Source organism: Aythya marila, assembly GCF_965140915.1.
Source record: "Aythya marila genome assembly, chromosome: 6".
Classification (NCBI taxonomy): Eukaryota; Metazoa; Chordata; class Aves; order Anseriformes; family Anatidae; genus Aythya; species Aythya marila.
In genome coordinates, this window is record NC_139047.1 from 7,398,052 (window position 1) to 7,422,510 (window position 24,459).

General features: G+C 43.6%; 1 protein-coding gene across 3 annotated transcripts in view; it reads right to left on the minus strand.

Annotated features, from left to right (window-relative positions):
• ERBB4 (erb-b2 receptor tyrosine kinase 4) overlaps positions 1–24,459 on the minus strand; it is a gene marked incomplete at its 5' end in the record, with an annotated part of 567,763 nt that overhangs the window by 187,664 nt on the left and 355,640 nt on the right. For all 3 annotated transcript variants that reach the window (XM_082763474.1, XM_082763473.1, XM_082763475.1), the window contains one exon: positions 11,811–11,945. In XM_082763474.1, the coding sequence (XP_082619600.1) occupies positions 11,811–11,945 (135 nt within the window). The remainder of the gene's footprint in view (positions 1–11,810; positions 11,946–24,459) is intronic.

The following is a 24,459-nucleotide window of genomic DNA, read 5'->3' on the forward strand; positions in this document are numbered from 1 at the left end:
GGCTAACAGGGGCCTACACTGGGATGGCCGTGCAGCACCACCCCTCATCAGGCCATCCCTCAGCACACGGAGCAGGAGTCGTGGATCCCTTCAAAACCCAGGGGGGTTGCTCATTTTGCCTCTCCTCTGCGCAGAAGGAGGGTGATGTTCCTGTGGCTGCAGCCACTACCCTCACTGGCCCGAAAGCAGGGAGCTGGTACAGCACACGGCCGCGCAGTCCTTACGTGCACAGGTTGCCCATCTACAAGGCATCCAACGCAATGCCTGACTTGGGGCACCCTCACCCCTCCTTGCTCCAAGATACAGCCAGTGGCTCGCAGCCCCGCTGCTTCTTATTCTGGCCCACAGCAAGGGCTGCTTCAGTCTGTGGCATGGCAAGGCACGATTTAAAAACCACAAACAAGCCAGGCAGCAGCAGACTCCTACTGACAGCAATCACCTGTGCCCATCATCACGCTCTTACACCATTTTAACAAGGAAAGCTGAGGTGCAAGTTTATGATGTCCGCTTGTGCCCACCTTAGCGTCTGTAATAAATCTTAAGCCAGATCTCTTTCTTCAGGTGCAGTGGCAGACTTGCTGCCTGATGCCTAATCTTGGCTGAAAGCTGAAGGACACAAATACAGGTTTCTTTTTGGATGCAGTGCGTAACACTGGGAGAGAAATCTCGGTGCTGTTAGAGGGGATTTTTCAAAGGAGGTGCTCAGCAAACTCAAGACACATTAAAAAGTAAATGCCAAAGCTGGGGGTGTTCAAGTGCTTGTTTAATACCAACTCCTCCACCCCTCAAACAGATCAACTAAGTCAATACCGCATAAATCAAAATAATGCCCTGTAATAATGTTCCTGTAATGCTGCCAAAGCAGTAATAAAGTTTGAACAGAGGGGCATACAGCTTTCATTTTTTAAACAAAGTAATAACCTCGGAGAAAGGAAATGAGAAGTTAGAATTGAATTGGCTTTTAAAATTAATTTTACTTTTTCTTGATGCCGTGTAATACTTGGAGAGTCTGTCTGGGGGCAGTTAGGTGCACTGACATTTTAACTAACTTTTGACTCAGCCAGATGGAAATACTACAAAGGAAGTCCCCAGTCCCACGAAATTTGGAGTCCAGTTTTAGACAAATTCTGGATAAATATCATAGTACGCTTATTCAAACATCATTGTTTATTCAAACTGTATCTCTGGCTGTCTAAACAAAAGTGATTATTGCAAAACAATAACTGGACAACAGAAGCCCTTTCTTTGTAGGAAAACAATGCTTGGGTATATACTCTACTATTTACATTCAGTGTTTGCAATCCGCAAATGTACAATGAAAATAATCATGCAAACAGATTTCAGCCTGCAATTTCCTGGATAATCTTCAGGTACCAGAGCTCTGCACAGAGGTGACCCTGTGGACATCCTACAACTGTCACAGAGATGTAACACGATGAATTGGGTTGGAAGCCAGAGTTTATACATAGCCATTTGTAGAAAACAACTTGAAAACCCTGAATTATCTTATTCTGCAACTATTCTACTCTTTTTGACTATACTGTAACACTGCACTAATGATACCTTTTATGAGGTTTTGAAAGTAAATTACAAGTTCCTACAAGGGGACCGGAAAGAAGACTTAGAGCTGTGAAGGACTCGTTGAATACAGGCCCACAGAGATGCAAGCATGGAGATCCTACACACAGGCACAGTGTGTGTGACGGGCTGCAGGAGCACAAAATACACTCCTTTTTTTTGTTTTCCTACTTTGTACACCGTGCCCATTGCTTAGACACAAACTTCCCTCCAAGTCACTCAGGATGTGAACGCACAGCACTGCCCACTTTCCTGCAGGAGGCTGAGCGGATCAGAAGGAACCTCCCGAAACAGCCATGGGTTTGTGCAGCCGGCTGGTCCAAGCTCTTGAACCAGGCTGTCCACGAAGGCTGGACAGGAAGGTTAGTGACAGCGCTGAGAACTTCTACTAAAACAGACGCATGGGACAAAATCCTACAAAAATGCAAATGTGACAGCAGCAAAAGCTTGGGGCGTTTATGTGTGTCATGTGAGCAGCAGCCTGCCAGGAGATGGCCATCATGAAGCCAGCCGACCAGCCCCCATGGCAGCCCCCCGGTGCCGTCGAGCAGCACGCCTCTCCTGGCACCCTGTGCAGCAGCATGAAGCGAGCCGGGTGAGCTGGTGGCTGGGACACGCATCTTGCTCAGTGAACAACAGACAACTTCAAAAGGGTGGGAGGCGCACAGCAGCTTCAAGAACTGGTAGATGCAATTAAGCAACTGATTTTATAGACTTTCTTTTCTTCCTCTTTCCCTAAGCAGCTCTTCAAAGGCAGCTAGCTAGAGCAGCTGCAGCTTGCTGTGAAAGACCAATTCCACCCACCCACCCACTCACTATAAATCTGCCAATTACCATTCAATTAGACTATTTTAACTATTCCGAGTATTTGGGGTTTATTTCCTACTTTCAAGAAACACCGGTGTTTGTGATAAAGCAAGCTGCTTATAATGGAAAGGGATGCTTTCATTTAAACTGAAAGTCTCCCCCTTGTGTAATACAGTGTTTAAACGCCAATCTGCTTACAAACAGGTGGCATACAGTAATATGTTAAACACACACAGGTTGCCCTTAAAAGATAAGTATTTACCGAGAGTTGCCACACGCTACTACGTGGAGCGCTACTTAAATCCTGTAGCTACAGAGCAAGTACCACTTCGTAATATTTTTTATACAGAGGCATGATAAGCTGTCCCGCTTGATGGGTGACTTTCTCCCCACAGCTGCGGTAAGGAGGGAAGATTGTTCATTGCAAAGAGATGCTTGTGTCAGAGCTTCTTCGGAAACTGTTAATTGTGTCTTTCTCAGTGCTGTCCTTTCTGCGCCCATTACTCCTTAAGATCCCTGGCTTTGTAGCAGTTCCCTTGCTAGATCCCAGGATTAGGCTCTGACAGCCTGAGGACTGCTGTCCCTCATGGCATTATTTATTCGCATTAGCCAGGTATGCTTGTGTTCGTTACTTCTTATTCAGCCAACTCAACTGTTAGAGGCATCGTATTTCCATTAAATGCCATGTCGGCATGCCTTTCAAATCTGTTTCAAGGACGTTCGCCAATTGACAAATCCCTTCTGAAAACACAGGCTGAGGTATTTATTAGGAAACTAAACTGATTCCCTTTATTCAAAACACACTGTTCTGAGTTGATGAAAACATTACCATCACCTTCAGGCAGTTCAGCTTGCTATACCAAAGCAAAACCAGTCCTACATTCTCACGTATTCCTCCGTCTTCAGTTGTATAACCTGGCAAATGCTATTCTTTAAAATAAATTCCTTCTGTTACTATATTTGTCTTTCATTTCCAGGTAAATAAACAAATTCTGTTCTGACTAGAGATTCCTTAATGGTAGGAAAAGCAACCTCCACGTACAGCGAACAAAAAGTGGTTGCAGGACTTGCTGGCTGCCTACATTCAGCTCTGATTTAAATTTTCTTTCCAGCTGAGATATCCATGAAACTGTAACTGCTGCTTAAATGCCATGTTGCAAGCCTTTGAAGCGTGCTCCACACAGAAGGAGCTTTCACAAAACGGTTTAGTTATTTGTGGCTTTTTACCTGAAAGAACAGCTTCTCCTCCTGGCTTTGCCCTGGTGACACCTGCGGCAAGGAATGTATTCTGTGCCGAGACCACCTCTCTGCAGAGGCCCCATTCGCTGGTCTCCAAACATACATTTAAAATGTTAATTGAACTTCAAGTAATAACCTCAGTGAAAGGTTATAATTTAACCAGCTCCGCAGTAACAAAAGTCTTCAGTGCATACTTTCTGGAATGCCATTTACTCTGTAGGTAGTTTCCAATTTAGATGTACACCAGAAATGATACGCTAGCTGTTCTGAAAGCTGGCTTTAAGCATGAATTAGTCACTTCCCTTCCTTCCTTTAGCCAGGACACAGAAACATACTGTGGTTATTCTGGCCTTCTTCACAGCAAAATCGTTGTGCTTCGAAGAAGAACACAAAGCATTGCAGGGCTGACTGGACAAAAGGCAGTTAGCTGACGTGTGCCTCGGTACCAAGGGCTAGGGGGTTGATTTACGTGGATTCACAACAGAACATGAGGCACCTCCTGGTCTAAAGGAAAGTTTTCCACGTTCTTGTATCCATACTGCATTCAGCTCTCCCGAGTCTTTACTAACCAACAGCATTTTTGCTGTGACACCCGAGGAAATGGGCCCCATCCTTGCTCCCGCACTGCCACCTGGCTCCCAGGGTTACCAGGGTGGCTTCCAGATGGCATTGAATGAGGACTGGTCCTGCCCGAGAGTGTTCTGGATGGTCCACTTGGGAAAGCTGGTGTGCACACATCTACCTTGTCACACAATTCAGCCACAACATACCTGAGAACTTGTGGAAGGGTGGTATTTTTGGGAGAGATTGCAAGGATCTGAGGTACCCCTGTTCTTCGTAACTAGCACATAATTAATTCAGAATTAATTACCCCATGGTTTGAACCAAGTATAAATTTCCAGATACACCACTGAGGTAAAAATAATCCTCTAACATTGAGACTACTTGTACCAAAAGTGAGTTAGTGTGCCCTGTAACCAACAAGGCCACGGCTGGACACAAATCCACCCACTTCCCTTGCCGGCCACTCCAAACAGTGATTTTTATTACCTGATGGAGAACAGGGCTTTAGCACTTACACAAAATCCCATGCAAGTATTAACTCCTGCATTTTGCTGAAACACCTTATAAGAATACACAATGCATGCTGAAAGGCATGCACAGTAACTACATGGCTGATTTTCTCCTACATGGATTTAAAAACAGTACAGGACTTTTGGCCTCAAAGTAGGCTGGCATAGAGAGACAATTTTACCAAACTAAGTTTTTATGCAATTTCCCCCATTTCTGCAATATTTTTAGGTATCCTTTTGAAGCTGTATTACTCTTTCTGCTAGCATGTGGGAAACTCACAGGAGAACACGGTCCAGCAAACCCTCCGGTATCAAGGCCAATGACATAACAGGTTAACCTAAATAAAACAACTCACAAAGAGAGTAAAAAAGAGTAAAAGAGGAAGGAAGAAAAAAAATATTTATGGAGCCAGCACTGATTTAAATCAACTGAATGCACCCTGTACAGAGCCGGGTACATCGAACAGCTGTACTGCTGCCAAACTCACGTGCACCCAGGTAAGGTCAGTCGCAGCCTGGGGTGGCTGCTGCAGGAGGACAGAGAGCTGACTTTAGAAGCCACTGTGCAACTGGCTAGTCCATTTTCTGTTCCTTTAATTAAAATGCAAAGCACTGTCTAACTGGTAAACATCTAATTAGATTTTTGTCTATGTTTCAACATTAATAAAACACGTGAAAATGCATTTAAGAGCCAGCTAATTGGGGACTCTCCACAAGTAGCTGTAAATGAGCAATTACAATGCAATTGGGGTGTGGTTCCCCAGGGATCACCCAGCACAGGACTGATGCTTTTTAATATTCCAGACAAAAGTTCAGAAATTATTAGAAAACCCCAGGCAATAAAACATACAGGTGACAGGAAGACCGAAAGCCCAGCAAATGACAGTGAAGAGCATCCAGTCCTGCAGAGGCAGCCAGGCTGGCTGCTGGTAAGCTGGGGTCCCTCACACCAAATGTCTTTCCTACAGCCAACTGTAAGCCTGCACATTTTAGAATGAAGCGTACAGGCTACATTTTCTGGAAAAGAGGGAGTCTCCAAAACACACAGGTATCACAACAGACTGTCAGGATCCTCATGTGAAGCTCAAACACAAAGGATACAATTTTAACTTCCACAGGGTATTTGGTTAAATCACTAACAAAACACTTTGCATGCTTTGCTTTCCCCCTTCTGAAAGAACATTGGAAAATATTTTACATCGAAGGGCAACTGAAATTATACTAGAGTTGGAAAGAAATTCCTCACAGTGTGAGTCACGAGACTATCTATCTGTTTAGCTTATGAAAAAAAGATCAAGAAGTGAGCTGATTATGCTGTACATGCCACTACTGCAGGGAGAAAACACCAGGTACTTGAGACTCATTGAGCTAGTGAAGGTGTAACAAGCAATAACATCTGGAACTTAAAACTGTGTTCAAATCAGACGTAAAGGCACCAAGTGTTATTTCTTTTAACAGTAGGGAAGTAATAAACTTCTTGAGGGACAACTGTGACTTCTGCAAAGCCTCAGAGCAGTGCCAGGAGGATGCACAGGGCTGAAGCCCCACGCTCGTGCAGCCAGGGGCTGTGGGATCTTTGGCACCTCTTGGGGCTGGGGCTGCAACTCAAAGCCAGGTTGGAAGTTATGCCGGGCTTCAGAAAGCTACTGTGCTCAACACCAGGCAAACAGATGGCATTCCAGGTCCTCTGCAGAAAGAAAATCAGAGCTAGTGATGTTTCAAGGCTTCTTTTGCCCTTAAGAAATCTATGAATCAATAAGTAAAAGAGAGGAGAGAAATTTTAAAGGAGTGTTTCCCTTGAATACAACATGGGATTTATTGAATCACAGGTACACAGCTGAAGACTAAGATTTTTCTTCCCATGCATCATGTTAAGAATGTAGAACTACTACTGCATAACTCAGAAGCTGTGGTTTTATGGTATCAGGTGGAATTAGAAGGCAGTGACAGAGAAGGACGATGTTACGAATAACAAGTGACTGAAGTTTCTGCTTGAAAAAAGTTCTGCAGATCTCAGGGCACTTCAGAACCTGAGCAGAAACTCCAGTTCAGGTCAATACCTGAAATTGGGCCCAATTTTCAGAATTTGGTTGAAGCTAGACATTAGTTAACTTTTGTCTTGCGTTTTTCTGAATAGTTTGTTATAAAGCAGCAATTTAAACTTGAAAATGGCAGATAATCTTTTAATCTTTATTGCCCAGACAGTTACCAGCTCCATCATGAATACGCAGCCATGGATTTCAGTATTTTTAAATGCATTGTTGATTTTTTTTCAATTTATGCTATTAGCTACACCCAGTGACCTCAAGTTGGTAATTCAAACCCTCCGGGCTTTTCTGTGAAACAAGAGCTCCACATAAAGCTGTGCTGAAAATTCTGATTTAATACTACAGTCCCTATCAAAACCTGCAAAGGAGCTCAGCTGGCGCAACGGGGTTCTAGCGCGCGTCCTGCTCCAAGCCAACCAGGGAGGTCAGTGAGGATGCTGAGGACACGGATCAAAGCAGCCGAGTTTTCAGACGTGCTGTGCTTAGTCTCAGGCTGATCAGAGAGGAGGAGTTCTACCACTCTCGAGTCATTTCAGGCAAGAAGTTTACTCCTTATTCCCTGCTTTATTTCTTGCACCATTGCGGGTGAGCTGCACCTTGGGTTTCCAGCTCCGAAGGGCAGATCCCTACCTCTTTAACTACGGGACCAAATCCAATATCTGGATGTGGTAACAGTCTTGGATGTGGGTCTTGGAAGTCTGGCTTCAGCATGCCTGGCTAATGCCTGAATTCATGGCTTACTTTTGGAAGGAGAGAAAACATTTTCTGCACTGAAGAAACAAACTGAGTAACATACACCTAACAGGAAAACTTTGTTCCATGGACTGTTAAGCATTTTTGAGATTCCCAGTGCCACACATGCTTAGCTTAGAAACCTCAGGTTGAAAACACTGATTTCAGTAAATAGAAGCGAAGGCTATTTTCAATTACAATTATCTGTAAAAGCTTCATCTGTAAGATACCAGTCTGGAAAGGCTCTGCAAACAGTAAATACTCGTAATATCTCAGCACATGCGTCAAAATGCCAGGCACAGAGGAACCTGTCCTCAGAGAGCTGAAGTACACGTGGTCCCTGGTACAACATTTGTTTATGACACTGCAGCAGTACACACTGAGCTTTCTGCCTGCAGCCACCGGCTCTACTCATCTTAGCAGTAAGACCGTGTAAATTCCAGGGCTTCTAACACGAGCCTTTCTGCATGCATTTGATCAGAACATGGAGCAACGTGTAGAATGCATTTTGGGTTAAAGAACAAGAAAAAGGCGAAGCAGCATTTAGGATTCAGATGTCTACAGCACTTCTACTATTGTGGATAAGACACTAAGGCCTTTTCAGCTGGCTCCTTAACACTGATGTGACAATGAAAGGAGGAAATTGGAAGAATCTGTATCCCTGGAGTTCACTGGCCATATCCTCTTCTGCCTAGCATTGATCTAAATGAAGGGGAGTGCCAGAGAGCTGGCAGATCCAAGGTATGAAACAAGCACAGAGACAGGGGACTGATTTTATTTCAAAGCGTTTTCATTCCTCTCCACCCTTTTGTCTTCCTCCTCTGCTGATTGCTGTGGAGCAGCAGGGAGGGCTGCAAGTGAAATTATCCCTGAAGTGGGACCATTATCAGCTGTTCGTTTGGCTGGGGAAGAGAACACCGGCAGGCAGCTTGCAGCACCGGCTGCCGCAGCAGGGATGAGGCAGAAGGAGCACGGCTGAGGCCAGGCACATGCAGGCTGGTGCACCAGTGCTCCTGGTAGGACTGGAGTCCAGTCTGGCAAAGTAGAAAACCCAGCAGGTGTTGCCAGGCTCCTCTCTGAAGGCGAGTTCTTATTCTGGAGGACCTCAGGGGAGATTTCATGTCTGTTACTTATGGCTGGAAGGAAAACTAACAACGCTCCAACACTATATCGTGTTTTTAGGACCTGCCCAAAGTATTAAGCATCTGACTCTGATGCTCATGCCAGTTAGCATCCTTTTGTCCCTACAATATTCTCTGCCAGGGAGGACTACAGAGGTGGTCACTGTGAAATAGCCCTAACAATTTCTGAGGCGAATGCTATTCCTCTATTCATAGCAGACAGGGCTAAACATGACACGTAGGTTGGTCCATCTACCCGGGTCTTATGCCAGCACATGTTTACAAAGACTTTCCTAAATGACTACTAGTACTGATTTTGTTGAGCTTGACACGCAAGATCTGGCTGGTTTACATTCACAGATGGATGAAGCCCCTCTGACAGACCGCTTCCCTCTCCTGTGAAGGTTTTCAGAAAAGCAGTAAAAAAAACACTCATTCTTTTCAAGATACTCTGACAGAGAATGCCCCAGAGGGCCTTCCCTGACATCTTTTGCACTTAGTGATTCTCAGTAACACCAAACAACATGTGCTTACTAAATTCCAGCGGACTTAGTCAAGATTTGCATTTGATAGAGGCACCTGAGACTTCAGGCAATTTAATGTTTGTGTAAAATAAACAGTAAAACTATATGCTGGATCCAAAAAGCATGACTCACAGTCTATGTAGGAAAGTACCAAAGACTTTGTGATGCACTGAGCATCACTTGCTGCAGTGGAAAAATAGTGAGGCTGGGCTCAGCAAGCACCCACACCGCTTCACAGGTTTTGAAAAGTGACATGTGAGCCAAATTTGAAAAGCATGTACCTTACTTAATGATACTCTATAGAGATTTCCATTCTAGGGTTATAATTCAATGTTCATTTCTCTAAATCCTTTCTGTACCAGCAAAAGTAACTTGCCTTTATTGTTTCATAAACTACCATTGTAACGTATTCCCTTTCTCCTACTTCTTGACAGGTAGTAATAAGGTTCCACCACTCTTTGAGTGATTTTATTTGAAGGCTTTATTATATACATGTGTATATAAATGCACACACACGAGAAATACATGCACACACATGGACAGCTATTTAATTTTAGGTGTTTCTAAATGGTGATCCCTGTGCCTAAATTCTTTGTTTCCCAAAGCCTTAACAACTTTGTTAAACCATCTTACCCATTTTTGGACTTCTGTGTAGCAGGGTTTAGATTTTCACCTATGTAAGTTGTGAAGACAAAAATAGTTTGGATAAGCTAATTAAATAAAATTTCACATGACTCTTGAATAGTATTGAAATAGAATCCAGTTTCTTGGAGAAGGAGATTTTTACTTATTAAATTAAATACAGTCCAACTGGGCTCTTCTTGATCCCAAATAAGGGAAATAAAATTTGGGTAGCTGTCTTAAAGAAGTTGCCTTACTACATAGCCCTCAGTGAATAATGCTGCTTATCAGGATTATCAAACACAAATGGCAAAGCACAAAATGTTGCTCCTTATGTTTCAAAGCAGCTCAAAAGGAATGATTTAAAAAAAAAATTGTCTCCAGAAAACTGGACTGAGATACATACATTCTTTCATCCTGCTGGGGGAGCTAGCATTTGCCTTTATTACTTTCTGGTTGTGATTCCAAAAGTACTCAGCGCTGACCTTGTTCTGATTCCTCTGGTGCTACCAGCAAAACTTTTGCTAGCTCAGAAAGAAAGTATTGATGTTGGTTGCTTTTTTAAAAGAGCTTATTACCTTGGTGTTGCAAAAGCATTTGTCTTGAGCTGGCAAAGGTTAAAAGAAAACCCAATAACAGAACAAAACAGAATAACAACCAAGTCTTTTTTGTGTTGAAGTAATGATTCATAAAAGGCTACATACCAGCATTCCTTAACCTTCAAAGGCTTTATTAGTTCTGCTTAGAACTGATCATCACCAGCGATGAGATTTTTAATATGCAAATAAGATACCTGGCTGTGTTACAACTATGTCAGGTTTCCAGCCAGAAGGCAGAGGAGTTGAGCCTCAGCTCCGGAGCTGGCAGACCCAGGACAAGTGGAGTTTGGCAGGCTCCCGCAGGAAGCTGTGTCTCAAGTAGCTCTGCTCCTTATTTGAGGGTAGCAGGTGAGACATACAAAAGCAAGCTGTCCTTACGGAAAACAATTATACCATCAAGCGATCGGTTAAAAATCAGTTGCTGCTTACAAATTATGGGGATTCATCCGATGGCCTCTACCCAGCGTTTTATGTTTTTGCTGAATTCCTAACATAGTACTGAAGGATTTAAATTCTTGCTTGGTTGTTGTGGCAGCTAGAGGCACAATCAGCGATTCATACATCCTTGAGGGACACCTCAGGATATGGCAAGCAACCCAGAATGTTCCTTTAGCCAGAATGCCCAGAACAATGTCTGCTGTGGTATCATGCCTGACATCAGATATAAACTTCTTCCCAGCCTATACCTGAACTTCAACCTCAATACATCCTGAGGGTACTGTTTAATGGCATGGTAATCATTCTGAATGCACTTTGCTGTACCAGGGAATATTTAACCTAAACACTTCATATCGCTGTATCACTCATGAATTCACTATTGCTCCAAAAATCAGCAAAATACTACTGGAGGTGAGTAACTCTAGGGAATGGAAACAGACCAAACAGATTAATGAAATTATATAGATACTAGGAGTTTGAAAAAGAGAGCATTAAAACAGAGAACACACTAAAACCAGAAATATTGGCTGTATTCTGTTTCTTTACCAATACACACAACACAACAGGCTAGCTATTTCTTTGAGGTTCATTTCTTATCTAAAGTCAGAATAGCCGTGAGCTTGTACCATAATTACTCCAGCAGCTAATTATGATGCCATAGGCAGAACACTGTGACTCAAGGACCAGACTGAGCAGCAGGAACAAATGCAAAACAAACAATAACGTCTGTGCTTCCACGGTAGCACAGTGGCTTTAGCAATAAATAGAAAAAAAGAATCTGCAGAAGAGAGAAAGCAGATGAGAGAAAATTCAGAAAATGCATGATGTTCACAAACATGCTCTACAAAGTGTTTTTAAGATTAGACTAAGTGTTCCCTATATGCAGCACACAAGCTTTGAAGAATGCAGTAGGTGGGGAAATATTCAAATACAATTCTCCATAACAGAGTATCAGGGAAAAACTTGTGGTCATATTTATACCGTGTCATGCTGTGCTGATGACAAGACAAAGAATTAAACTGGTACTTACATCCCGAGCTGCCATTCGTTGGAACCAAAGTGAAGTTGGAGGCCCAGGGGTTACGCACAATATCCTGCCAATGAATGGTGTCTGCGAAGCAAAGAAATTTGTTCTGGCCAACATACACCCCTCCATTCAGTATTTCTGCACAAAAGAACAAGAGAACATGATTATAAAGCTTTAGACGTACAGATAATTAGGTTTTTTGCTGCTGTGTGTACTGGAGAGAGAGGGCACAACATTCAAATGCAAAGATTCTTATGGTAACCTCACCTAAGACTCTGAAAACCGGATGGCAAGTAACATACAGTATTTGTAAACAGGAACCATTTATTTATACACCAAAGAAACCTGATGAAGACAGCCACACAACTGCTAGATGATTTACTGGGCTTACTTGTTGCTCCAGTGTAATTGTGTGTAAGGGTATTGTTATTAGTGGGTAAAATAACTCTCAAGATTTAACTGCCTTTAAAAAGCACAAGCAGTCAATTGCACTATGCTGTATTGCATTAATACATCTGGATACTTAAAGCACACAGTAAACTGATATGCTCTCCTGGGGTAGGAATTTTCTGATCTCAGAGTAAGTAAGTAAGGAGGGTTCATTTGTCAGGATGTTTGGGAAAGCACCCTCCCTGACCACACTGCCCTGCTAGCCAGCTCTGCAGTCTACTCTCTTCTGCACTAGCTCACACATTTTTTATATCAACGAATCACTATCAACCTTTAAAACTTCGTAGGACTCCCTTCTCATCAAACTTTTAGTCATAAATCCTATTTGAAAAGTCAATACAGGGACCATGTTCTTCTATTAATCCCAGCCGTCCATCTATGCAGGTAATAGCGACAGAGCGAGTAAGGGCGACCGACAATCACAGCCAAAGCAGGACCCAAACTAGCATCCTAATTTTCCTTAATGCTACAGCATCTATATTCCTTCTTCACAGGACGCAGGCATTTCAATTTCCTGCCTCTTCAGCCACGAATCTACTTTCTGAATGCCAAGACTACTGACCATGAGTAGTTTCAAAACTGCAAAAGGGACTCAAATTTAAACATGAAATGCCTGTTTTCCAAATAAAACTTTTTTTTTTTTTTTTTTTTTTAAGTTCCCTCTTCCCAAATACTGTGATCCCAAACCCCCACTGGCACATCTTGCTGGGAGCTTTGCATCTGAGGGAGACAGATTCTGAGCAGATGGAAGTTCCCATGATATACCCTAACTGGAACGGTGCAGGCCATCACAAATTGGGGTGGTTTCTTTGAAGGAAATTTTAAAATTTGATAAATATGGAAAGATATTAGTGACCATTCCTCTATTTCAATGTGGATTTTCTTTCCTTTTTTTTTTCTAAATCATGTTTATCATGGTTATATCAGTTGGCTTTTAAAAAATGGCTTGTTGCCCTACCTCAAAGACTTCATTTGTCAAATCTCAACATAAAAATGATCTTATGGTTGTTAGATGTAGCACTGGGGTCTCCTTCGGAGCAGTAACGTTTTTTTCTTCACCCTCTACACTCTTGTTCATATTCAGCATTCCTCTTTTGAACCTGGCTCCTTTACTTCCAAAGCAGAGGATAATCCTTGTGTCTTTCATTGAGGTTAACAGGAGCAATGGAGCTAAAACCTCACACACCACTTAGCGTCAGAGATTCCAGCCTCAGCTAAGAAATGTTGAAGGTTAGCTACTAATGGCACTTTGCAATGACATTAAGTGGTGCTATACAGCCAGGAGTGTCACACTTCTTACAGAGACATTTAGAGTGAATCTTGACTACCAGTGGCAATGACTAGGTTGTCTGATAGTCCTCACCACCCACAAAAACCTTTAAAAGCTGTAGAGGGAATACCGAATACCAACACTGACAAACAAGTAAGGAATGACTGTGTTTTTCTTTTAACATTTGAGTTTACAGAATGTGGAGTAGGTAGCCCCTAAGAAAAGAATTATTAAATAAAGGATCATCTGTAAATACATCTTTCCACCATATTAATCAGTTCACAGCATTAATACCTATTTCTGAGAAACCCCTGGTTTAAAAGCTTGGCTTTTCATTGAAAAGGGGCTTAAAACCAAAACCCATAATAATAATCTCGTACAGAAGAGAGTCCACATTAGAGATATAGCAATGATCTGTCTGTATGATATTCTTATGATCCCTGAAGAAAAAAAAAAACAAAAAACAACCCTGTACAGCATCTGTTCGCAATTCTGCTCAGGGGAAAAAGTGGGACTCAGAAGCACACTTGAAAACATGATTAGTGATGATTTCTCTGTGTCGTCCCAGCTACACAGGATTAGCTAATCCATGATGGCCCAGATTTTGATTAAAAATAACATCTAACAAGCCATGAAAAACTAAGAAATCTACATTCAGAGCTTCTTAACCACTTGCACATGATTCCAAATAGTGTCACTATCAGTTGGTACATCTGAACACCTGCTGCTGGCATAATTTCTGCTTTTTAGAGCATTCACTCATGACAATACCTATCAAATTTTCTCTTTTCTCCAAGGAACTTTGATGTATTCTCGTATATCAGGCACCATCTCACTCTAAAAATAATTCTAATAGTTTCAGTTTGTGGAGAAATATGTTTTTCAGCATAAAAGTGACCAGAAACTGACCCCTCTTTACTGGAAGCTTTCCTTGTGGTTTACTAGGAGCAAACATGGGAAATGCTCTGACTTCCCTCATCGCTGATTAAGAAGCATCGTACCTGTTGTTTGAGTCACAAAACCTAATGTGATGTATTTTTCCCAAACAGTACCATTTTTTACAGGTGACAGGATTAAAGTTTACAGATCTATTCACATGGTGATGTTCTGAGAAACCTGGGTTCTTACAGGTTTATTAAATAACCAGGAACTCAACGTTTAGTACAATCCTTACGGTGCTTTTGCTCAACTCTTCCCATTCTGTTGGATCCAAATCCAGTTTCCTTCTGCCTTCCTTCCCTGCTTGCTATTCCACTTTGCTTTATGCAGAGTCCTCGGCATGTGTAAATCAGCACAGATGTATTGGCTACACTGAATTAACAAACTCAAATGCATTTTGCACTTCTCTGCCCTCTCTTAGCAAGAACAATGCCTGGAAAGACCTAATAAACCCCATTACATGTTAAGCAAATGAAGCACAAATGTAATCAATATACAATAGAGTTACTGTATAATGAACTCATCATCATAAAGTCATCATCTCCTTTTAATTTACAGCACTGCAAGCGAGAGATAAAGTTAAACAATAAACAGGAGGAGAAAGGCAGGGATCTCTGACTACGCAGCTGAGCTAGGGAACAAAGCCAGCAGAAGAGCACTTCCTTCTCACACAACAGCAGAGGAGCCTTCCTGCCTTCAGAGGCTGCAGGAGGAACCAGAACAAATCTACCACTGGATTTTCTGATTTCTCCTGCAAAGAAAGAAGCCAGTTCCTGCCCAGAAGCACAAAAAAGGAACAATTTGCAGCGATATATACCTTAAATATCATTCTAGGGAGAGTATTTTTGTCTTCTAACACATTTTTTGTGACTTTGGAGAACTGCTAATCTAAGTCCACCACTGCTGCCTGGGATGGACAGCAGGCAGAGCACTCAGCTCTAGAAACTGCTGCCTGAAATACCACCTGCTGTCTGCAAATGTTACCTTAGGGCTTCCTCACTTCTTGAGGACATAGAGTTATAAAGGGGCATTTTGAAGCACAGGTCCTACTGGCTTTCATTGGGAAAGGAGCTCCCAGAGGTGGCAAATGATTCTGGAAGCCTTCTTTCTAAGCTCCTGATAGCCACACTTGAGTCTCACCACCTCCCATTTTGGCACCAAAGCTGCAGCTGGTGCTCTGAGCAAAGGAGTAGCTCCAAGGTCTTTTGCCACTTGGTTCTGAAGTGAATGCAAAATCTTACCATCTTCCTTATTAGAGCTACTTCCCTGGCTTAAAAGCAGTATAATTCTGTCACCCAAGTTATGTGAAAATAAAGCAGCAAATGCACTCGCCACTGACTTGTGCCATTATTTTGCTTACTGTGTGGAGAGCTGCCAAATGATTCTGGGGAACTTACATCTGCATATTATTAGAATTCTATTAAATGGTCATTTATCCAGAGGCTTGAATCAGAAATGCATTAACTATTTTATCTGCTATTTCCATGCTTCCATTAGCCAAGTGATGAAGCAGAGCTATTACCACATAACTGTGGTAGCCTACCATACGATACCTAAAATACTGACACCAGAGCAGTGATACATACAGGTCTCTGGCAGTCATCAAACATGAGTATCTTACATTTCCCATAAAGTGCCAAGCAACATGGAGAGATACAGCATGTACAACTTATACTTAGTCTGCTAAGTTCAAAAAGGGGCAAAGCCCATAGCATTTGTCGTAATGAGATGAAGGGTTTGGGTGGGGTCTGTGAAACGGGGGTTATCAGCCACCAGAAGCTTAAGATCATTGTAAATAAGGCAAAAAGACAGTAGCTCTGCATGTGCTTTGTCTGTTTAGACCAGACATGGAGAAAACTTTTATTCATCCATTTGTCAAAAGGGCATTTTCTTCAGCTTCTTTTTTTTTTTTTGTACAGTGTAATCCCTCAGGGTCTGTTATCTAACTTCTAACGTGGATTAAATTGGCAAAACATGTTCACATTCTGCAGTGTATCCTTAAGTGCAAATAACTTGCACGTTGATCTGACGTGGGGGCTGTTGGCAATTATTTCACAACATAATCTGGTTCTAAAATTGTTCTAAAATTGGTTATAAAATTGCTACTGCGGCTGAAGGTTACAAATTAAAAGCTCCTCTCCAGGGGTATGAAGCCAGCAGCCACCATGAACTGGAAGAAGGCACAGAGAGAGGGAAAAGAACTAGCTCCAAGGTGGGCAGAGAAAGGGGAAGGAGCTGATTAGGAGCCCTTTTACGAACATCCACTATAACTACCTCAAAAGCAAAACAGAAGATACCTGACACTTTTCCACAGTGATTGTCTGCTAAGAAAACAGCTGTTACACTACACCGTACACAGGTGTACCCTGCACATACCTATAATATAAGGCACGTTGACGATACCTTAATTTCCAAGGTCAGACTCTGTTAGAGCCGAGACATCTTTGCATGCTGGCAGTGCTTCCCCACCATCGGCCAGATGACAGGGACCTCTTGTCAGATACTGTACCACTCTCAAAACACTGTCAAATTTCACTCTGGATGCTCAATGCATTACCTAAAAATGGCTTTGGCCCGGAAATTTCATGCCAAACCAAGTCTTTTGATCTCTTAGCACAGTAGATTGCGCTGATGACCCACTGGGAAGGCACTTCAGGTCTCTCATTAATAAGCTATGTCTTAAAGGGTAATGAGAACTGGGTGCTTTAGCAGACAATAGCTCATCCATCATCAATCAAGATCTGAAGTTTTTATACAGATGATTTAAGAAGAGTTGGACTGTGTAAAATTGAAATGTCACATTTGTATTGGGAGATGGGGGGAGCTTGATAATGAAAATGAGAGTTTTAACCTTCTCCATTTCAGCTCAATGACCATACTCAAAAGCTCAGGGATGTAGAATCTGTGTACCAGCTAGAAGCCCCAGACAGCCTTCGATCTCAATTATACAATTTCAAGCAAAGATTATTTGGGTCATTAGCTGGAAGTCAGTTTCAAGGCTTGATGGTAACAGCAAAATACTCTTTATTTCTATCAAAAGCATTTGGTGTTATGTGCGGGCTGCGGGTCTGTACTTCTAAGTGCTCAATAACTAAGGACACTGGATTGTAGCACCTGAGCATAAATCTTCAAAATCTACCTACCTATTTTGCTACAGAAATAAGAATGGGGTAATCTTATTCCTTTTCATTGAGTTTGATGGGGTACCTTTTCAGCATTTCACTGCAAAAGTGTGTGATGATGGATTCATATAGTCCTTGTGAGTCATTTAGCTACTTCATTTAAAAACAGGCCTGGCCAACTCTTCTTTAGCAATCTCCCCAAAGCAAGTTTCTTTCATTAACAGGTTCAACCATATTAAACCAACTCAAAGAAGACATTTGTATCCAACTCAGATTATTCCTGATTTGGTGCATGCTCCGAGTTCTTCTTTCTCACAGACTTACAGATTTTAAAGCGTCATAGCATATAACTGGTTACTTCCTAAAAGGAAACAACAGTGCAGATTATTCCAGCCCCTGGGGGCAAACACACTGGATTTACAATACACGTCCCATGCCTACCCTACTCCCAGGGAACCACAAGTCAGCGTGTGGCTCAGTGTCAGGGTGATGGGTTGCATCTTTCCTTGTGCCCTAAGCAGCCACTGACCACTGGGCACACAAAACACAGCCAGATGGCCCCAAGAGCTTCAGTGCATGGAGAAAGGCACCCATGGAGGATGGTGGAAACAGCTAAATGAAATAAGTCACTCAAAAAAACCTCATCTATTCAAAAGGAAAGAAAACAGTTGGATATAATCTCAATTTAAGATGTCCTTTTTTCATAAAAAGTGAAAGTCTTGTTCTTAGGTATAATTTGCTTTACTAAGCACGCTTGTCTTGTGCTAAAAGAAAGGGTATGTCTCCGTAATCCAGCTAGACTGACTTGGACTAGTGGCCGCTGAATTAAATACATTTCACAATGATCACTGCTGCTTCTGCCTACTTTGATCTTGATTCCTCAAAGTGTTTAAACACAAGTTTAAATTTAAATCAACTCCTTCCCCTTCATTCTGGAGGAGTTATCCTGCTCCTGTAATCATTTCTCGGCTTTGATAATGGAGAATAAAAGGATGTACTGACTCCAACCAACACAGCTTTCCTTAAGTGTGTACCTGCCCTTGATGCTAACTCACAAGAGGGTAGGCATAAAGCTGCATGATCAGCCTTAGCTCTGGCGTTTCCTTTGCAGATGTTATCTGCAGAAGCAGCGGGAGCTGTTTACGATGTTACCCACCTCACTTGTTTGGTTCTGTTCCCATCACTCGCTTCTGAAAGCTGTTTGACCCTGTTGACTTTGCAGGTGAGCAGCTTTAATGGAGCACATTGACTCTGTTACAAGGATATTAATTTTCAGGAGATGATAACTGCATCACTTTGCCGTCCAGTCAAATCCTAGTCGTGGGGTTAGCAGCCAAGTGCTTGATTTACTGCTTTCTTAATATAATTTCGGGGGGAGAGCAGATTTACAGTATAAAACATACCATTGTAACAAATCACACAACTTCTTGTGGTGTCACCAAGTCAGGGAGAGAGGCGGAAAAGGGCCTGGCAGCCTTTGTGGTGGACTTGTCAGCAATGCCCCATGCATGAAGGGTAACCATGCAGCGGGTGCATCAGTAGGAGAGGGAGCTTGTTATGCCCCTCTGCTGGGTGCTCACAAAGGTTCATCTCAAGCACTGGGGCCATTTTGGGGTACCCCAACACTACACAGCTGCTGCCAAACTGGAGAGAGCCCAGGGAAGGGCCACTACAATATTTAGGGGATGGAGGACTTGTCATATATAGAGATGTGAATGGATCTCACCTCGTCTGGCTGGAAGAAGGCAACTGGGGAGGCAGAACACCTGCCCGCATACTGCCTCTACGTAACAGAGGGCTACAGGGGAAAACTGAGCCAGACTCGTCCCAGAAGTGCTAAGTGAAAGGACAAGAAGCACTGGGCACAAGCTGCAACACAGGAAACACTAACCAGACATCAGAATAACAAGTTCTTCACTGCAACACTGGTTAGGCACAGGAGCAGAGTGACCAGGAAGTGGTGCTTTCTCCGTCTGTGGAGATTTTCGGAACTTGATTAAAGAAGACCCTTAGCCATTTGATCCTTGTCTGATGTCGGTCCTGCTCTGAGCAGAAGGGTGGAATAGATGATTTCCAGATACCCCTTCCAACCCTCATTATTTTGTCATTCCATGATTATTAGCCATCTATTACCACCATCCTTACACTGTTTCACAAGAAAATCTACTGATGAAAAAGCACATGATGATGCAAAACACCCATCCAGAGTAAACCATGTATTTAAAAGCACGCCACGTGTGTGTATAAACAAGTGCTACAGTATTTGAAACACAAAACCTATGCCAGTGTCACCTGCCCCATTTCATGCAGAGGGGACATCTGGACCTGGACGCATTTTAGTTTTCGTTACAAAAGAAGAGCTACCCTTTGATTTTTAGATTTGTTAGCAAGAAAAAGAAGACCGTCTTCACTTAAGTCACCAAGTCACCATACTGAATTAGTGATGAATTTCAAATGACTGTCTACGGAACGACACAGTGCTGGCTCACCCCAGAAGACACACTCCTGCACTCAGCGAGAGCAGCTACACCCAGCGGCCAGCAGTGAGCAGCCATTTCGCTTGCAGGCCCCGTGGCTGCACACGCAGGTGCCAGAGCACTCCCTGATGGGAACAGCTGCGTCCCGATTAGCAGTGACTGTGTGCTCAGGAAGAGGTGACGAGTCCTGCAGTGCACTGCTATGTGCCTACACAGCCTGATAATATGCCACCGTTTGGTAGCTCTTGCCTTCTGGTTGTTCAGAAAGCCTTACCTTGGATTTCAGCAAGGGAACAGCCGTGGGCATGTGATGATTCAAAAGGTACTAAAACCTGCAGAATCCTAAATAAATCTCCCTTCCTCCCCACTCTTCAGCAGAAAGCCAGCAGAAGGCGCAGAAGGGAGGATGATGTACTGAGTGCTGGCTGCATCACCAGGGCAAATACCAGCCTCCCTGGTGCCCCAGCTGCCTTGGTGTGCTCCGGAAAGCCAGGAGGCTCTGCTGGATATCCCAGTACTGGAATTAATTTCTGCTGCCTGATCAGCTTTAACAGGGAGCGTCCTGTGGGATATAACCTACTGTAATGGCCCAAAGCAGCTGTATCAAGGCTTGCCTTTCGTAACACAGCCCCTGCTTTGTGTCAGGCACCCTCCAAAGGGAAGCCTGAGCAGACCCCGGCGTCGCTTCTTCTGCCCTCTAGAAATGCGACCTGTGCCCAGAGGCTGTCCAGCGGCATCAGCTCCCTCCTCCATCACCCTGATCAACCTAACCTCTGTGGCAGTGCAGTGACAGTCCATGGCCAAGCCACCCCTCCTGCCTCACCGTGTTGGTTCCACGGCCATCTCTCCTCACCACTTCTCCACAGCTTGCGCTGCAATTGAAGCGTTTCTGCAGATGAATGCTTTCTGCTCCTGAGGGGCAGTATGTTCATTCAACAACACTACAAGACTCAGGAGTGGCTCCCAGAAGGGTTTCCACAGGCATGCAGGGTTTCTCTAGCAGCCAGAGATTTACTCACAAACTCTAGAGAGCCACCAGTCAAGACTTCCTGGGGGTAAGACTGCAAACTGATCCTCCAACCATCGTTCTTCACCTACAACCACTGTTTCACTGATTCAGAGCCATGGTGTATGATGCTGGGACCAAAACCTTACTGCCCCACTGCTCCACCTGGGGCTCATCCCACCTCCTCCCTTCCCCTTTCTCAAGGACAGGCTGCCAGTGCTGAAGGGGGCCTGAAGAAATGTGGGGCAGTAATGGAGAATGTCCTATTTCAGGGCAGAAAAACTGGCAGCTGCTGCTCAGAGCATTACCTTTCATTTCATACCAACTATGTGAACCAAATTTGAGAACAGCACTCAGCACTTACTTTTATTCTTTTCCCTAAACTTATTCCAAATTTCTCTACGCATAGGATGTTCATATCATTTCTCCACCCAGGATAAGGATGTGTACTTTGATTGATTCAGTTCTGTGTTGCCAAGACAGACACAAGCATTTTAAATGCCTCTCCTTGTCAGGACATTTGGTGTATAATATTTTGATCAAACCTGAAATGTTTCATGTCTGCTGGTGGCAGCTCTCAATTTATCTTTCCCATCTGCAGAGATGTGTAACTGTGAGACTACCGCGTCCCTGTTCTCCTGGCATCAGCTCTTTATAGGAGGCATCTTGCGAGTAAATGTTGCATGACAGTTTGTATGCCACTGCTGCACCCTTTCCAAGCGTGCTTTTCACGGAGAAGCTGTGCAGTAGCATGAACAGAAACTTCATCAGGGCCAGGGGCATCTGAACACAGCAGGGTTTCCCTGAAGCATCCCCAGAAGCTTCAACTCTGGCATTATTTGGTGGTATATTTTTTAATTCTTTTCATCCAACCACTGACAAATCCAAGAAGCTTGCTTTCTATCCCAAGCACATCTGGCACTCAGGCCGCATGCTTGGCAAACAGACTGATGGCCTTCTGTCTTGGAGTGTTAGTGCCTCAAGTACATCCTGATTGGCATCAACATGCAGAAATTCCTTCTCCCTTCAAAAAAAAAATAGTTAAGATCTGGATGTAGTGGTAATTTCCGCCATTTTCTAAAAGGCTGTAAAAAATTACTGGCTCCATAGAGCCCTTCTCTTTCAAAACTGTCATAATGTGGCTTGGAATAATCCTGGAAGAGTGCCCAGACCCGGGTCCAGCTGCATCCTGCGTTTCAGTACAAGCATTTGCATAGGGGCTGGTAATTGGCATGCAGCTAGTTTGATGCCAGCTACAGCAATTGCATAACCTAACTAATCTTTTTTCTGGGCTCAGAAGAGGAGCCTGTGTCCACTGAGCTTAAAATTTCTATGTGGGATCTGTTCAAGTATGCTCTCACATTTCTATGCCACGTTGTTAACCTCTCCTGAGATACAACATCGACTCTTCGAAGAGGAATTTTAATTGAAATCTGTCTGAGGTGGGAAGTGCCTGTGCCTTTTCCCGGCTTTCCTGTGCTGAAGCTGTGCGAATGACATGCTGACAATCCTCCTCCTGCACACAGGGCTGCCAAGTGACTCTTGCGTGGCTCCTACGAGCCCTAAGGACCTTGGATTGCATTCGCCCTCGCACTGCTGGGACTGGGGACAGGCAGGTAGCTGAGAGAAAGTCTGTAAGCTGAGGAGCACGAACGTTAATTACAGCAATCAGGAGAGCCTTCTTTGTAAGTTAATGAGTTTGATAAGGTCTGAGCCTCAAGTATCCCAACTCACTCTTTTTTCTCCCTTTTCTCTTTTGCTTCTGTAATTGCTAAGAGGTCACTGTCAGCCCTGCTTCTTGCTTTTGCACACACACTAAACTCAGGTTTCGAATCTGACAGGCCGTCAGGGAACCCATCCATGCTGCTGAGCCACCGACCCTGCGGGCATGCAGCTGACGTGTTCTTGCTAACCCTTCTCCAGCCCCAGAACTCACAGGCGTTCTGGGATCGCCACATTTGGCCACAGCCCTTTTGACCTCAGTTATACCCATGTTCCGTGTACCTGTGGGAATCTGATAGTGAAACAGTGGCACCACCTGAACTGTGGCTGTTACAGGAAAAAAAATATACAGAATTCAGGTTAATTTTCCTTAAACTATTAACCATAAACCAGATGCTTAGGGGAGGCAAATAAGCATGTTATTCATGCCTATATAACCCTCTGGTCAGCAGGAGATACAGCAACAGGTGACAAGGTTGTCAGTACAAAGGATAGCTCAGGGTTAGTTCATTCACTTTCTTAAGACTACCGTCTCTCTCCTAGAGTGTTCTGCATTTCTTCTGCCTGCTCTTAAAGAAGGGCCCTTCTCACCTCCCACCAGTCCTTTTTATGAACGCCTCAACCTACCTATCCAGCTTCCTAAAAGCCACAGTGAAACCGTCCTCTTCTTTCTTTCCCTCCACCAACACTGTGACTGCAACCCATGCGGCTGAAGCCATTCCCAGCACACATCTTTCACTCTTTGCAGCAGATGAACTGCGCCGAACCCGACCTGCTCTCCGTTACGATGCAGTAGATCACAAGTGAGCCCGTGGCCCAGAGCGACATGGAAGTAAAACCGCAGCGAGATCTGTGCCTGCATTAGCAGGGGACATCCTCTGCTCACAGCAGCAGCTTGTGGCACGGCAGACAGTTCCTTTTCTCATTTCTTTCTGCTCTGTGCCTATGCAACCTTGGCAGTACCGAGGGTTGCTTTCGTTGTCATATTTGATAGCAGAGCAGTGCTTTCTTCCTGGAAAAAGGATGGGTTTGCCTTCAGCACTTTCCCACTCTGCAGTTAAAGTAGCCCAACCAGTTTCTATCTGCAGGCAGCGGAAGTGCACCGTTTGTCCTTGTCTCCACTCTAGCTAAACCGCGCCTGGCACTGATTAATGATATCTATTTCAATGAGATCATTTTTAATAATGTAGACAACAGGAGGGAAGAGTAAGTGCCCAGACCCACCAATTCTGTCGTTACAACTGCTATCCTTAGCATTAAGAACAAGTCTCAGCAATTTTTTGCCAAAGAGCTTCCGAGCAGACGACGCGCTGAGCAGAGAGGAGCTGAGGGCTGATGAAATAAGCTCTTCTCCTACCTTCAGGGCTCAGCTCCGTGGTGTTCCAGACTGACTCTCTGCACCCTGCACTGCTCATGTGTAGCTTTGTGGCTTTTCTTCCCATTGCCTTTTAAGGTCAATGCATCACAGACGCAAATTGGAAATTAATAAATTAGCAGAAGAGATATCCTGAATGATAGTTTATATCTTGATCCACTGAGCGCTGTGGCCCAGAACCACATAAATTCTGGTCAAATTTAATCAAATTCGGGGTGAAGGGATATATTCTTCTGAGATATTTTAACTCCCTCTTTGGCTTTAATAGCTTTTCTTTCTCTCAAGCTTCTC